Raw genomic sequence first — 15,662 nt, 5'->3', positions numbered from 1 at the left:
CCCTTGAGGATGACATATTTTTTAAGTTTCCAAGAAAGTGACTGTATTGGGAACTGAGGAAGAGAAGCCGTGTTCATCCTTTACTCGCATTGCCTCTTGTGGGACCACTGGCTCCCATGAGAGATCCCACCTTCAGTCCCGCTTTGCTTGCCCATGGCCCTTGTTATTTATATATAAATATTTAACTATTTACATTTTAATTTCTTACCATATGGCTAGAATTGCTTATGAATTTTAATAAGTTTCAATTAAAAAAATTATTCTACATGCAGTGCTGAAAGGTGAGAAAATAAGATTTGCAGGTGGCCTGAGGCAGGACGGTGTCACTCTGTGCTCCCCTCGGGCACCTCGCTTTCTTCTCCCCCATCAGGCATATCTATGAACACCGAGTCCTCTGTTTGGGCTGATGCAGGGAGCACCCTAGGATAAGACGAACAATGTCAAGGCTTTTACTCTTGAAAACAGCAACTAACAGGCTGGCCAGTTAACTCAGCTGCTCAGAGCACAGCCTCACATCACCGAGGTCCTGGGTTCAGATACCCTTACTGACCAGCCACCAAAAAAATAAAATAAAAATAAAACTTTTCATTATCTCCTCATTGTAGATATAAATTTTAAATTGTTCCCAATCATTTACTCTCTGTTCTTGTACCTCTCATCCTCATTAGAAGATGTCTTGTTGTGTAGCTTTTTGGCCGTGTTTTTCTGTTGGCTAGCATTTAGCGGTTTATATATATCCCTAAGCCAAAGAGGCTTTTTTAACTGGAAAGGCCTTTCTAGAAAAGAAAAGGGGAAACATTAATTCTGCATTTCCCCTGCTATCTCTGGGCACAGGAGTGAATCCTTCTCAAATTTACCTGAGAGTGATTTTTCTCTGAGTATTTCCTATACTGCAAAAATCTGAAAAAGCCCCTTGGGAGAAAACACATGCACAAGACAATTAGTCATGCCATTTTCCATGTCTCTCACAATGTACATCTCTGGTCTTATTAGGACTAAATGTGCACATCGGTCCATAATCACAATGAGAAAATCACCACAGACCAGGGACCTTCAAAAAGTTTCATGCATGCTGGGCTTCCAGAAGCTCTCTGTGTCTGTCAAAAGGTCCTCACAATGTCTCTGGGGAGAACTGTGTATGCGGCATGGAGTACAGGCAGGACTTTCAGCCCCATATACTCTCTTGACCAAGTGCTCTTGTGCAGTGAACAAAGCGCACAGCCACACTGGGCAGAAGTGTCTGCTGTCTCCAGAAGCATTTTACATCAGTCCCTTTCAGACTGTCTCACAAGCGTCATCCACTGGGCGGGGGGGGGGGGGGTGGATGAAATGCCTCTGTCTTCCTAACTGCTTTATCCTAGAATTTGAATCACATCAAGCAAATGCCTGGGTTCAACTAGCCAGGTTATCTACCCCATTGATTTTAAAACTGCAGGCTGTCACTGATGAGTGAGTGGGTGGTGGAACCAGTTTAAAGGACACTACTAGCACTAAAACACAAGATATTCTTTCTGAGTACAAACAGAATATGAAAAAATCAGAGTGCGTCATTTCAGAAACTACCTGTGTCTATATATGTGTGTACTGATTTATGATCTAAAATGTAGCTCTCAGCCCAAGCACCATAAAATCAATAGAGAAATCCCCCGCTAGGAAAAGAATCAGCCTCTTCTGACAATCACTGCAGTGAGACCATCGGGCAAGATATTTTCCCTTTTAACTTCTCTGTTTCCTTATAATAAAAGGAAGAGACAAACTACTGCCTGAGGTCTCTCCTAGTTAAACACTGTGAGGTTTGGATAAAAGGAATAGAGAGTGTGGGGCCCCAAATCCAGTAGGATAAGAAGGTAGGTTTTCCTGCCACTTTAGAGGAAGGACTCATGTATTCTACCTTCTGTGAGCCTTGAATTACCATGGTATCATGTGGCCTTCCCTATCCCCTCTCCAGAGCCTCCAAGAAGGCCTCTGGCCTGGCCTGGGCCCACTCCCCAGCAGAAGGAACAGGCAACACCAAAGCCTCTCCCCACTACCCTTTCTTGGCAGGACAGCAGGTGCATCCTTGCTAGTCACTGCTAACTCAGCTCTGCCTGGGGGAACTAATGTTGCTGGGGTCACGCAGAGCCCTGGGTTAAGGAAGTATTCTTCCTGCCTCTGGCAGTTTTCTCACTGCAAAATGAGGGAATTTAAATAGATAAATGTTAAGTTCTCTAGTTCTAAAATTCTAGTTTAAAAATTGCCAGATTAATACTTACCTTGGGGATCCTTCTGGTACTTTTCTATGACAATAAATCTGTTTTGGAAAAAAACAGGATCATGATTATCTCTCACAGTGACCACTATCTCCAAATCTTTATTCATTCCTTTTATTTATTTGAAGTCTTATCTACCTGGTGAGATAACTTTTTGGGGAACAGGAACGCTATCCTGTTAAATAGTTCTTTCATTCTTCTATACTACCTAGCTTGGGGTCTTGCATGCCCCTGGCACTTACTGACTCTTTAAACCTTCAATGGATAATTTCTAGCAAAAACTCGTAAACATAGGGAAAAAAAGGAAACATCTGTAACTTGATAAAAGTATCTCCCCGAAACCTAAACAACAGCATGGTTTTAAAGTCAAGAACAAGAGTAGGACACCTATTATGACAGCTACTATTCATCACTGTTGATTTGAGGTCCTAATAAATGCAATAAGAAAAGTAAATGGTGTATGAGGATTGGAAAGGAAGAGATAAAACTATCATTATTTGCATATGAAAATGATGGAAAATCTAAAAAGCCCAAGAGAAACAACTAAATATTTATTGGAAGTAATAGAATTCAGTAAGGTGGCTAGGTACAAAATCAAGCGATCAGTACACAGACCTCAATAGCTTTCCTATGTACCCCCAATAATTAATTAGGAAATGGAAGAATGATCCCATTTACAACAGCAATAAAAGTGTAAAATACCTAGGAATAAACTTTTTAAAAGATGTGTAAGATCTGTGTGATGAAAACACTAAAACTCTTCTCAATGATGTTAAGAAGATATAAATAAGTGGCATGAGATACCATGGTCCTAGAATGTTGTAAAGATGTCAACTCTCAAATTAATCTACAAATTCAATGCAATCCTATTCAAATCCCAAGACAGTTTTTTACAAAATTTGACCAGCTGACATTTGGTAGTGAAAATGGGCAAGAATAGCTATGAAACGTTTGAAAAAGAAGACCAAACAGCACGAGCTTGCCCTACCAAATATATACCTCAAAATGTTATAAAGCAACTGGAATTATGTAGTGTGATCCTGGTACTGGCACAGGAAAAGACAACTGGATCAACAGAAGAGAACAGAGTCGAGGTAAAGATGGTATTTTAGATCACTAAAGAAAGACTGGAAGGTACAATAAAAACTGCCTTAAAGCAATTGAATATTCATGAAGGGAAAATTAAGTTAAATTAGCTACCAAAAACCACACTAAGAAACCAAGAAACTAAACAAATTCCAGATGGATTGAAAAATGTAAATAATATAGTGCTATTGACTGTTCCGTGAAGTGACAAAGGCCTCTAATAAGATTCGCACCCCGTAAGCCACAGGCTAGGGCCGCAGATGCGACAGTATAGACGATGAATTCCCTACTCTTCACAGCCTTTGTCCCTTTCTCCACTGGACTGTCTTTTTCTTGCTGGTTTATAAAACTCTTTATATTAAATATATTAATCCTTCCAGTGGTTTTCATTGTACTTCCATGTTTCAAGTATTTCCTAGTGTTTCTTTTTTGTCTTTAAGGAGGCAAAACAGAGTGGCAGTGAGGTGCGCAGGCTTTGCAGTCAGGGGAATCTGGGTTCTGCTTTTGGTTTTGCAATGGTGGCCTTAAATTGATGTCCTTCCTCTGTAGAGTGGGATGATAATGTCCTCCTCACAGGACTGTTGTGAGGATTAAATCACATAATACATGGAAAACTCTTCATCCCATGCTCAGCATATTGTGCTAAGTTTGCTAGTGGTGTTGCAGACAAGGTGGGCAAATCTAGCAAAGGTTTCTGCTGTGATACAGGCTTAGAAAGCTCTTCTCCACTGCAAGATTATAAAAACTACTGCTTCTATTTTCTTCTAATATTTCTACATTTTCTTTTTTTACATTTGCTAAAATATGTTTAAGGTGAGAATAGGGGTCTGCCGTTATTGCTCCTTAAATAGTTAGGTGTTCTGTTAGCATCTATTCATTTTCTCCCACTGATTAGAATATTAAAAGATGACATTTCAAAAGTCTTAGGAACACACAAGTCTGTCTATTGCTGGACTCTGCTTACTACTTCAAAGAAACACTAGGTTGCATTATTCCTCATTGTGGAATTGACATGATGCCTCATCTCTCTCTTCCTTTGCACACCTCTACTGTCTACTACAGGTGAAACACTGTGTGCTCCCTGTCCTCACATAGCTTACCATCTAAGTGAGGAAAGGAAATAATGACAACGTGTAAATAAACACAGATATAAGGTTACATTGTATACAGAAACTAAAAGCAATATAGGAGTTGAAAGAAATTTCAAGAACAAAAAAGGCCACATGCCACCAGGAGATGCAGAAGGTACTGACTGGGCTAATGGCCAATGACTATCTTCCCACAGGCCTCTGCCAACAGACCCCAGCTGGTCCCTGCCTCCTAGGCTCAGAAATCAGACTCTGTCCTCACCAAGAGAGAACTCCCTCCTTCCGCTCAGAGCAGTCTCACCTTATCGATATCACAGGACTGACTGAAAATCAGAATGCTAGATTATGACTTGACAGAAATATATCTTATTCCACAGACAGAACACCTGTGTCCACGCAATCAGTGAATCACCCCTCTGGAGAGAGGGGCCTCCATGGCACACTGAAGCACAACCTGAAGGCTAATGTGAGAAAAGAATCAGAAAAGGAACCGGCTGACTCCAGTGTTTAATGGAAAGGGCTGAGGTGGCCGGACTCACCCATCCCCCCAGGCACAGCCTTGCTGGGCCGACCCCACGTCTGCCGCCTGAGGTGCCACCTCAACTCACACACAATGTCAGGTGGGCACTGCCCTTGCTGGACTCTTCCTCGCCTTGTCTGTGCTCTCACTACGGACCAGCCCTCTGTAGATGGACATGTTTTTCTTTAGATACGTTAATATGTCCAGTGTGGTTCTGCTCATGTCTGTAGACCAGGGACCTTACATCTCTGCTCTGCTCATTATGTGTGAACCTTGGATAGCCATCTTTTAAAAAATGGTTTACCACATTTTTAAGTTCTCAGGGGAGGGGGAATGCCTCACTATGGACTCCAAGAAATGGTGACAGATCTCATGGAGGGACTAGGCCCAGGAGGGCTGGAGTATTCAGGGATGGCTTCATGTAGAAAGAGGAACTTGAGGTGGCTTTTGACAGACTCACAGGACTTCCACAGGCAGAGTGACATACGGGAATTTTAGATGGGCAAAGGCACAGACACAAGTAAGAATGGGCCTGGTGTGATGGGTGTGGTGGGGGCTGCTTTGGCTGGAATGGAGGCTGCCATGATGGCAGAAAAGGTAAATGAGGTCAGTGAGGTTGGGCTGGTAGAGTCAAGATTGTCAGCTTCTTAAATCACTGTTTTCATATGCCAGGAGCTGCCTGCTGGGAAAATAAGCTATTTTTGTAACTGAACAAAAGGTAAACAGAGGCAAGCTCCAGGAAGGTTCCTGTGAATGCGACATGCCTTGGAGTAGCCTAATGCAGGATTTGGCTGCCGGGCTTTACCTGAGCCTATTTAGACAATGCCTTACACACTGGAGAAGAAGGATGTTGTGTCAATCTGATGAACCTCCAGGACAACACTGCTATCTGTTGGACCCTTCCTTTCTCCCCAGGGTGATGACAGCTCCATGAGGGCTAAGATTATACATCTCTTGTCATTTTAGTAACAGGGAAAGAACTCAGTGGCAGAATGAGGGTGGTTGGTGTGTACATAAAATTGCTGACATACTTTTAAGTTGGCAAAATTTCACTATCATATCAACTCTGGCCTTAAACTTCTCAAAATAGTGTAGTGGCTTGTTATTTTGGTTTTAATTCAACAGAGATCTTCTGGGAGTGGGGTTCTTGTAAGAATCCCTGGAATATGCTTTGCAATAAGAGAACAAAGCACACCTCAGTCTCAGTGACTGAAGAGGAATGTCATACAGTAGTAGGTGGGAAAATGGCTTTGATTTTCACTTTCTATTGTGGATTCAGATTCTATTGTAAAGACAGCATGTATTCTAGAAACCTGAATCAATTGTTGTTCTTACCTCAATGAGACAGAAAATTATAATCAAAATGATCACTACGACAGTCACAGATATTGCCAAGATGAGTTTGTTGTCATGGCCATACTCTGGAAAATATTTAGTGAGCTAAAAAAAACAAAAAAAAATCATTTTTATAAAACAAAGAGATAGGATGAAAGCTGGGGTGGCTGGGTAGCTCACTTGGGAGGGTGTGGTGCTTATAACACCATGGTGAAGTGAGGAAAGCTAACTATTCAAAACCTCATTCTTGGGCTGGCTGGTTAGCTCAGTTGGTTAGAGCATGGTGTTGTTAACAGCAAGATTGAGGATTTGGACCCCGGTAGACACCAGTTGCCATAAAAAAAAATTTTTAAAAACCCAAACAAAAAAACATAAAACCCATTCTTCCAGATGAGTAGCTTACAGGCTCTTAAAGAACATACTAAATCTAATGTGTTACATAATCTTACTATTAAGCATTTTCTTCTAGAATTTATCTTGTGTGTTAGGTCTGCTTTATTCTCTGAGCAAAGTGGGAGATCACTATCTTGGTCAAAGTTACATGACCAAGACAAGATATGGACTAGGAGCCTCTGGTCTTCCTGCTTGGGCACTTTAATGGCATATCCTAAATGATGGAAAATTCGGGGTCTCATGTTTCAGTAGTTGTCCTCACCTCATGTGACTCCTGGTCTTTCTGTTCACCCTGGGCTTCTGGGTTCTCACTGATGTAGTTCTCAGTTTTCCATTGGTCCGGATCCCATTCTGCCTTGGATGCCTTTGATTCCTCCTGCTCACTGAGAAGCTTCATCAGGAGGCCTGTTCTGGAGATGAGCTTGGCACAAGCCATTTGTACGTGGGGCTCAGAGCAGTCCATTTTCAAAGTCCGGATAACATGAGAAATAAGCCTTCTCATGTCATTGTTGGACATGAGGGATTGTAGGTGCTGGTTTAGCTGAAATTCAAATTGATCACCTGGGGATGAAAGCGATGGGTGACTGAAGTCTTTGTGCTTGAGGGGTAAGTCAGTCTCCGGGCTGTGGTATTTCCATTGTGTTTCACTGGATTGTTGAGCAGTTGGCACTGACTTTAATGCAGTCACAGGAGAATCTGCAGCAGAATTCTTGTGGTGCTCTGATCCCTCTTGATGCTCTGACCCCTCAAAGATGCTCTGATCCCTCTTGAAGCTCTGATCTCTCACTTGTTGGAAGTGCCTTTTCTTTTTGCCTCTTGGCCCCTTGAGGATTCTGTTCACCCTCTGCAGCCTTTCACCTACACTGTCAATGATGCTCTGATCCCTCATTCGGTGCTCTGATCCCTCTTGATGCTCTGATCCCTCAATGATTCTCTGATCCTTCTTGATGCTCGGATCCCTCAGTGCTTTGAAGTGCCTGTTCTTTATGCCTCTTTGCCCCTTGAAGACCCTGTACCCTCTCTGCAGCCCTTCCCCTACACTCTCAGTCATGCTCTGATCCCTCAACTGATGATCTAATCCCTCAATGATGCTCTGATCCCTCACTTGATGCTCTGATCCCTCAATGATTCTCTGATCCTTCTTGATGCTCGGATCCTTCAGTGCTTTGAAGTGCCTGTTCTTTATGCCTCTTCGCCCCTTGAAGACCCTGTACACTCTCTGCAGCCCTTCCCCTACACTCTCAGTCATGCTCTGATCCCTCAACTGATGCTCTAATCCCTCGATGATGCTCTGATCCCTCTTGGCGCTCTGATCCCTCACTTCTTTGAAGTGCTTTTTCTTCTTGTCTTTTGGCCTCTTGAGGAATCTGTTCACTCTCTGCAGCCTTTCCCCTGTGCTCTCAATGATGCTCTCATCTCTCATTTGATGCTCTGATCCTTCTTGATGCTCTGATCCTTCTTGATTCTCTGATCCTTCAATGATTCTCTGATCCTCCTTGATGCTCTGATCCCTCATTTCCTTGAAGTGCCTGTTCTTTACACCTCTTCGCCCCTTGAGGACTCTGTACACTCTCTGCAGCCTTTCCCCGATACTCTCAAGCTTTGCAAGGCTGTTCTCCTTTGGTTGGGAAGTTTCTAATTTCTTTAGAAACACTTGGTGTTTAACTTTGGGACCTAAAAGACTAGACTGCATATGCATGGCAGTTTTTTCTTTCTTCTTAACCTCATCGATTTTTTCTTCAATTTCTGAATCTATCAAATTTTCAAGAAAATAGAGCTTCCTCAATTTATCTGTGTAGGGTGAATTGTATTCAGGTATAAGAGAGGGACTATTTGTATTTTTTTTCAAATAATCCAGGGGTGTATCTTCATCCTGTACATTTGAAAAAATCAGTTTAATGAATGGTAATAATGTTGATTGTTTATCTTCTAGATTTCCCTTGGATAGATAAGATAATAGGTAATTTAGTGCATGTGTAATTTCGCTTTTATCATTTAGGTCTAGCTGCACTTTCATATTTGCCCAGTTTCTGCCAATTTTGTCTGAGAATACCTTCTCTGGCTCAATCGTCAGCTCAGTGCTTGTGTTCTGCTTCCGAGCTTTTAATATCTTCATGAATCTTCCTTCTGGATTCTTTAGGGATGCCTCTTCAACTGTAAAAAGAGAAGAGACTGCTTTTGAAAAGGAAGACTCATAGAGCAGCTTTTTGTCAGGCCACAGCTATACATCCCAGTCAAATAAATTAGGATCAGCAAACATATGAGTGCCATTTAGAGAGGAGGAAAATAAACCAACACTTAAATCTATGAAATAGCAACATCAAAAGGAGAAAAAGACGTCATTTGAAAAAGTGGCCACCTACTCAAAACATTCCATTTAGACTATTCCATTGGTCCCCAATGGCCAATTGCCCAGTACTCATGCCCAAGGCTGGAAGGCACATATTCCCCCAGTCAGCTGGCCTCTCTGCAGATCTTCCATGCCTCCTCACATTCAGGTGCCCCATACTGTCCTGCCTCATGTGCAGAGCAAGTGCAAGTCTTCCTCTCTCCACCTCTTTAGTGTGCTTTTGTTCTCACTACCATCACAGGTGACCATGATGAAAGACAGTCCTCTGAGGGGAAAAAGGGCAGAGATGCTAAAGCAGAAACCCGATTCCTCCTACTAACAGGCCCTCATCTGCACATCCTTCTCCACCTACCCACCCAGTTCCTTCACTTGGTCCCTGCTCCCATATAGCATAGCCCCCATAACAGAAGGCCCTACACAGGACAAAACAATATGTCTATTCTGGTTCTTTCTTTAAATTTGTGCAGGCATCTGGGGTATAAGTTAGATTTCTAATTTGCCAGCTTGTATGCCTATGTGGAATGTTCAATAAATGTGTGGAAGAAAAGCAGTTTCTGGATAAATATTACTAGAGGTCCTAAAATGAAGAAGAAAAAAAGCAACTTTGTCAGAAGCCTAGTACTTCACTTTCATTTCATTTCTAGTATTTCCAGCTTTACTTGGGGAACCACCCAAAGCTTCCAACTGCATGGTCAAGTGTACCATTGTGGAGCTGGGTTTCTTTCCAGAATTAAAAATATTTTTGGTGGTGGTGAGGGTGAGAAGAGGAGGGAAGGATCGTGAGAAAGGAGGAACATGGGACAGAAGACCCAGGCACTAGGGTACAGCACTTAACACCTCTGATCTTGCTTTTTCTCATCTGAAAAAGGAGATTAAAAATGCTTTTTCTGCCAACTTGTAGGGAAGAAGGAAATAATTTAATTGGTGAAAAAAACATTCTGAAAAACAGAAAACACTGTTTTTATATACACAGCAATATGTTATTATTTATTATTTGCCCCAGATCACTGGTTGAGACCTGTATTCAAGCTATCTGGACATAAAAGCAGTCACATTTGGGAAGTCATATAGTTAGTGCTGATAACAGAAAAACACTTCAAAAGCACCTGACTGTTCTGTGGACAGAAATGCTTGAGATCCAGAACAAGTTCAGAGTTGGACAGTCTAAGAAGGGAAGAACCTTACATTCCATTAGAAGGGCCAGGTAGCAATTTCTACTTATGGAACTAGAAACTCTAAGGCTCCAAATACAACAGCACCACTTGGGCTTTCTTATAAAATTACAAAAACAAACAAAAGAAAACCAGATCTACACCTGTCCCATAAAGCAGAGGGCACTTGAGACCTGATGCATGTAAAACCAGTTTACAAACTGTGTTACACTATATGAGTAAGTTATTGTTCAGTGACTAAGCACCAAGCAGAGAGCACAGCACACAGTGTATGGCCATTAATGTTATTTCCTTCCCCTTCCATTGCTTTCTACAGCAGAGAAACGGTTCTTTTTGCACATGGAACAGTTACATTATTAAATTATGTAATATTAGCTGAAAACCTGACTTTCAGCAAGGGAGTAATACAGAAATTTGGGGATTATGAACTAATGAATAAAATAAAGCAATTATATCATTAGAGTAAAAATTTATCAGCACCAATTAAAAATTAAAAAACAAATAATAATAAAAAATGTATCATCAGGTAATTCAGACTCACGACAATGTGTGGTGTTTGTCAGACATGTACTGTCACAATGCAGCTTGACTGTCTTGCAGACAACCTCAATATTATTTTTAAATTGGCAGAGGCAGCAGGCCAAATTTCTAGGTAAGATCCTATAAGTGGAAACACAGAGAATTAGGTTAATGGTAAAGGGGTTACTTGAGTAGGTAGAAGAGGCAGGCAAAGGCTATCACAGGGCTGTGCAAAAAGAAGTTCATGAGGTGTGTGGCCTGGACAGTTGGGTAGGGACCAGATGGCCAAAAGCTGCTGTTGAATATTGTAAATAGGAAGGAAGACAAGAGGTGCCCAGTAGAAAGGTAAGTATGACAGTGGACATAGAACACTGAGAATAAAAGTGATAGGGATCAGAATTAGGTGACACTGATCTAAAGTTTAATTCAGAAGTATCTCCTCCCATCTCAGAAGTCTCACTTTGGGATGAGAGTACACAGGGAGAAGGCAGACTTCTAAGAAGAGTCTGAATAAGCCCCTATTCTAGAGTCCCTTTCTCAATTCTTGGCTGTGGTAAGTATTAGAAATTACTCTGGACATAAAAAACACAGCTTAGTTTAAACCTGCATTATGTGGTTAAACAATAACAGAGATCACATATGCCAAATCTGGGCAATTTGAGCATTCAAAAGCATAACGATGATAATAAGGTACAATATAATGTGAAGAATACATTAGTTCATAATGATAATCAAAGATAAAAGGGTGGGGAGTTCTTCTTTAACAAAATAGTGCCAGCTAATAAATGTAAAAGGAATGATAGAATTAGAAAAGTGCCATTTTGCAACCACCAATATAATAAATTGATTCAGACTATCATTGATTCACAGTTGGGTGAAAAGGCTTTCACCAGTAGAATCTTAACACCCTGCAAACTATTAATTCCCGAGGGGGAAAAATAACTTTACAATGGAGAGATCTGTAAGATACCACCTTAATCAAGTGATCAAACAGCATTATAGGCCACCTAAAGTCATGAGGTAGGAAGAATACATTGCCTATGTACTATTCTTACCAAAAATATTTAACCTGAATCTAATCAGGAGGAAACAGACAAATCCAGGTTGTGGGACAACTTACAAGACAACTGTCTCAGACTCTTCAAAAGTGACACTGTCATAAAAGACCAAAAAGAAGTAGGGAAATGCTTTAGACTAAAGGAAACAAAGACATAGCATGCAAAACCCGATCTTTGATTGGATCCTGGATTAAACAAAACAGATTTAAAGAACATTACTCATTTCTGACCAAGATGGAGTAACAGGGACCAATTGAACCTCCCACCTGAAAGAACTGAAAAACTAGACAAAATATACAAAACAACAGTTCTCAAGACACTGGACATCAGGCAATGACAGACAGTGATCTCCAATGGATGGGAAATAAATGAAGTAAGCCCTGTGACTGCCCAGCTTACTGCCTTGAGACAGTTTCCAGGCTGTGATGCAAGGGTGGGGGAGACACAGGCAGAGACTTGCAGACTCCTTCATTAAGGAGATGGAGCTGAGAATCCAGGAAAATTGAGGTGACTAGAATTCACAAAGTAGAGTCACCAGCGAGAAAAGAAGTGCACAAAGAAGGAACTCGAGAGTTATTCAGAGGGATCTCTCAAGTGTTCAGCAAAGTACTGATCAGTGCATGTGTATGAGGAAACTACTTAAGGTCAGGAAAAGAACCACTTGAAAGCATTAGACAGGCATGGTGCTGATAACACCAAGGTCAAGGGTTCAGATCACTGTACTGGCCAGCCACAAAAAACCAAAGCAGCAACAACAAAAGTATTAGAAGAATAATTGAATTATACACAGGCTCAGGAAGAGTGCCTGTTCCCATGACAGGATGGAAAACCCCATGTGTCAAGGGGCATTGGGTACTCAGAAAGATCTTGCCTTAACAGCTGTGAATATTGAGCTCTACACTAAAGGCTACTATGCGGTCCATCCAGAGAGAGAGACAGAGAGACAGAGAGACTGAGAGAGAGAAAAGAGTATGTTAACAATAGAATCCACACGAAGGATACAGGGTGTCCATTGTACTTACTCTTTCATCTTTCTGGTAGGTTTAAAGTTTTTCAAAAGAAAAATTTGGGCAGAAAAGATACCCAAACTATTGATTAGCTTATTATTATGGTTTACTGGGCGCACTTTCAGGGAGATAAAAACTGTCTCTATGACTGGAGTAAATCCTCCAGGTTAACTTTAAGCAGTATCGCATGGTGATTAGGAATACAGATTCCATAACCAGACTAGGCTCAAATCCCAGCTCTGCTAATAATGTGACCTTGGGCAAACTGCTTAATCTCTGTTGCTCAGCCTCTCTGTTATAATAGCGCCTACCTCTAATGAGTTTTTAGGAAAAAATGTATCAATACCTGAAAAGTGCCTGGCACATGGTGAGTACTCAATAAATGTTAATTAATTAGTAACTTACAGAGGCTACCTGAAAAGTAATCATGCTCTCCCACCTTGGGTTCCTTCTCTGAGTCCTCCAAAATGATGCCCTTATTTAGGACCACATTATGACTGTCAAAACAGAAGTGTGTTTTTCGGGTCCATGAAGGCTGAGTTGGCAGTACAATGTAAAGAGTTTTAGATTAAAACCGCATCCAGTAAGTTGGCCTGACATATTTTTCAAACCCCTAGAAGGGTAATTACATGTGACTAACACTCCTTTGGGTCTGGTGGAAGCTTCTGATGTTCATATAGAAAGAATGGACCCAGAAGAGTAATCCAGCATTTTGCATCTACAGCAACCTCAACTCTGTCACAAAGTGTTTGCTGTTTCATTCCTGTCCCAACTTTTTATTTTGGAAAATTTCACATCTACTGAAAACTTGAAAGAATGGTATAATGAACATTTGTATACCTTTCACCTGGATTCAACAATTGGTGACACTTCACCACATCTGTCTTCAGTGTGGGTATGTTTATACATTTGCTGGGCAAACCATTTGAGAGTAAGTGCAGACATTATGACCTGTCACTGCTAAACACTTCAGTGTGCATCCCATAACAACCAAGGCATTGTCCTACATACCCCAATACTATTATCACCCAGTGAAATCTAATATGAATACCTCTGTCCCTTATATCGTCCATATACAAATTTTCTCAACTGTCCCAGTCATGTCATAGCTTTTTTTTATTAAGCCAGAATCCAATCAAACACCAGGAATTCTATTTAGTTTTCATGATTCTTTAGTCTCCTTTAATTTACAACTGTTCCCCATCTTTTAAAAATCTTTCATGGCATTGACTTTTTAAGCCTTCAAGCCAACTGTTTTACAGAATGCTCCTCAATTTGGTTTTGTATGATCAACCTGAACATATCAAGAAACATTTTTAGCAAGAACACTTCATAGGAAATATTGCAGTTTTGTTATTCATTAAAAAGTATGAGCTAGGAATAGTACAAGTGATGACAAACTTAAATAATGGTTTTAAAGCATGCTGACCAATTTTTGAGACTGCAAATGACCTTAGGTGTAGATTATCCTTACTTGAGAATAATTATTTTTCAATACACATTAAAGATCATTACACAGGAGTCAAGACTCAAATGAGCTGGCTTACTTACTTTGTATATAAATGTCTAAACTCCCGAGGACTTTCAATAATGAACTCCACTGTGGCAGTTGCATTAATCTCTTTGTGGCATTGATAGCAAATGGCTACAGAGAATGACAGCACTTTTTTCTTATCCAGTAATGGTCAAGAGAAAAGCAGATAGAACCCCACTACTGTGGATAAGAAAGTGAAAAGGCTGGTGGATGACAACTTTGACTATGCAGTGAGAAGGTCATCTAGCCAACATGGGAGGGATCGACTGTGTCAGACGCTGCAGGAGGTTGAGGACGATGAGGCTAGAGTAACTGATGGATCTGCTGACAACGTTGTGAAGATAGTCAAGGAAGTGACCTCACAAAAATGACTGCAGCAGAGTGCAACGGAAGGGCCTTTTTCCATACTGATCTTGTGTAATCCCTTCAACTAGCCTTAGCACAACAGCACGTTTCTATTTAGTTTGCCATACTGGATGGAGGATGGCAAAATGTAAGCTGCGATGAGTTGTGTAACAAACTGTCACAATAGGGCCCTACGGAAATAAAAGACTGCAAAAAATGACATACTTCACACCATACATAAAAATTAACTCAAAATGGATCATAGACCTAAATGTAACTACACAATTTCTAGAAGAAAACATAGGAGAAGATCTTTGTGAGTTTGGATTAGGCAATGGGTTCTTAAACAAAGATTTCTTAGGTCAGACACAAAAAAGCACAAACCATTCAAGAAAAAAATTGCTAAATTAGAATTCGTCAAAATTAAAACATTAAAAACTTCGGCTCTTCAAAGATACTTTAAATAGAACGAGAAGATAAGCCACAGCCTGAGAGAAGGTATTTACTAAACACATATCTGAGAAAAAGGACTTGTATCCAGAGTATATAATAAAGCACTCTTAACACTCAAAAAGATAAATATCTGATCAAAATATGGGAACAGATTTGAACAGACACTTCAGTAAAGATGATATTTGCACATGAACAGACACTCAATATCATCAGCTGTTAAAGAAACGCAAATTAAAACCGCAATGACTCCACACCTACTAGTAGAAAGGCTAACATTTTTTTAAAACCCTGGAATAGAAGGATCAGGTGAAGATGTGGAGCAACTGCAACTCTCATACACTGCTGGAGGGAATGCAAAATGGTACAGCCACTGTAGGAAACAGTCCAGCAGTTTCTTAAGAAGTTAAATATGCACTTAGCATGTGATGCAGAAATCCCACCCCTAGGCATTTACCCCAAAGAACTGAAAATATATGTTCATAGAAAGACGTGCATGTGAGTACTTTTAGCAGCTTTATTCATAATTGTCAAAAAGTTGGAAACCACCCAAATG

General features: G+C 40.7%; 1 protein-coding gene across 1 annotated transcript in view; it reads right to left on the bottom strand.

Annotated features, from left to right (window-relative positions):
* Window positions 1-216: 216 nt before the first annotated feature.
* The window catches only part of LOC134364440 (leucine-rich repeat-containing protein 37A3-like), a 50,212-nt gene continuing 34,766 nt past the window's right edge, over window positions 217-15,662 (bottom strand). The window contains exons 9-14 of the mRNA XM_063080362.1: window positions 10,735-10,853; window positions 8,725-8,825; window positions 6,934-8,544; window positions 6,279-6,383; window positions 2,253-2,290; window positions 217-420 (exon numbers count right to left, since the gene is read on the bottom strand). Of these exons, the coding sequence (XP_062936432.1) occupies window positions 324-420; window positions 2,253-2,290; window positions 6,279-6,383; window positions 6,934-8,544; window positions 8,725-8,825; window positions 10,735-10,853 (2,071 nt within the window). The 3' untranslated portion in view covers window positions 217-323. The remainder of the gene's footprint in view (window positions 421-2,252; window positions 2,291-6,278; window positions 6,384-6,933; window positions 8,545-8,724; window positions 8,826-10,734; window positions 10,854-15,662) is intronic.

Source organism: Cynocephalus volans, chromosome 16, assembly GCF_027409185.1.
Source record: "Cynocephalus volans isolate mCynVol1 chromosome 16, mCynVol1.pri, whole genome shotgun sequence".
Lineage (NCBI taxonomy): Eukaryota > Metazoa > Chordata > Mammalia > Dermoptera > Cynocephalidae > Cynocephalus > Cynocephalus volans.
Note: the sequence above shows the minus strand (reverse complement) of the source record. Positions and strands in the feature narration are given on the sequence as shown.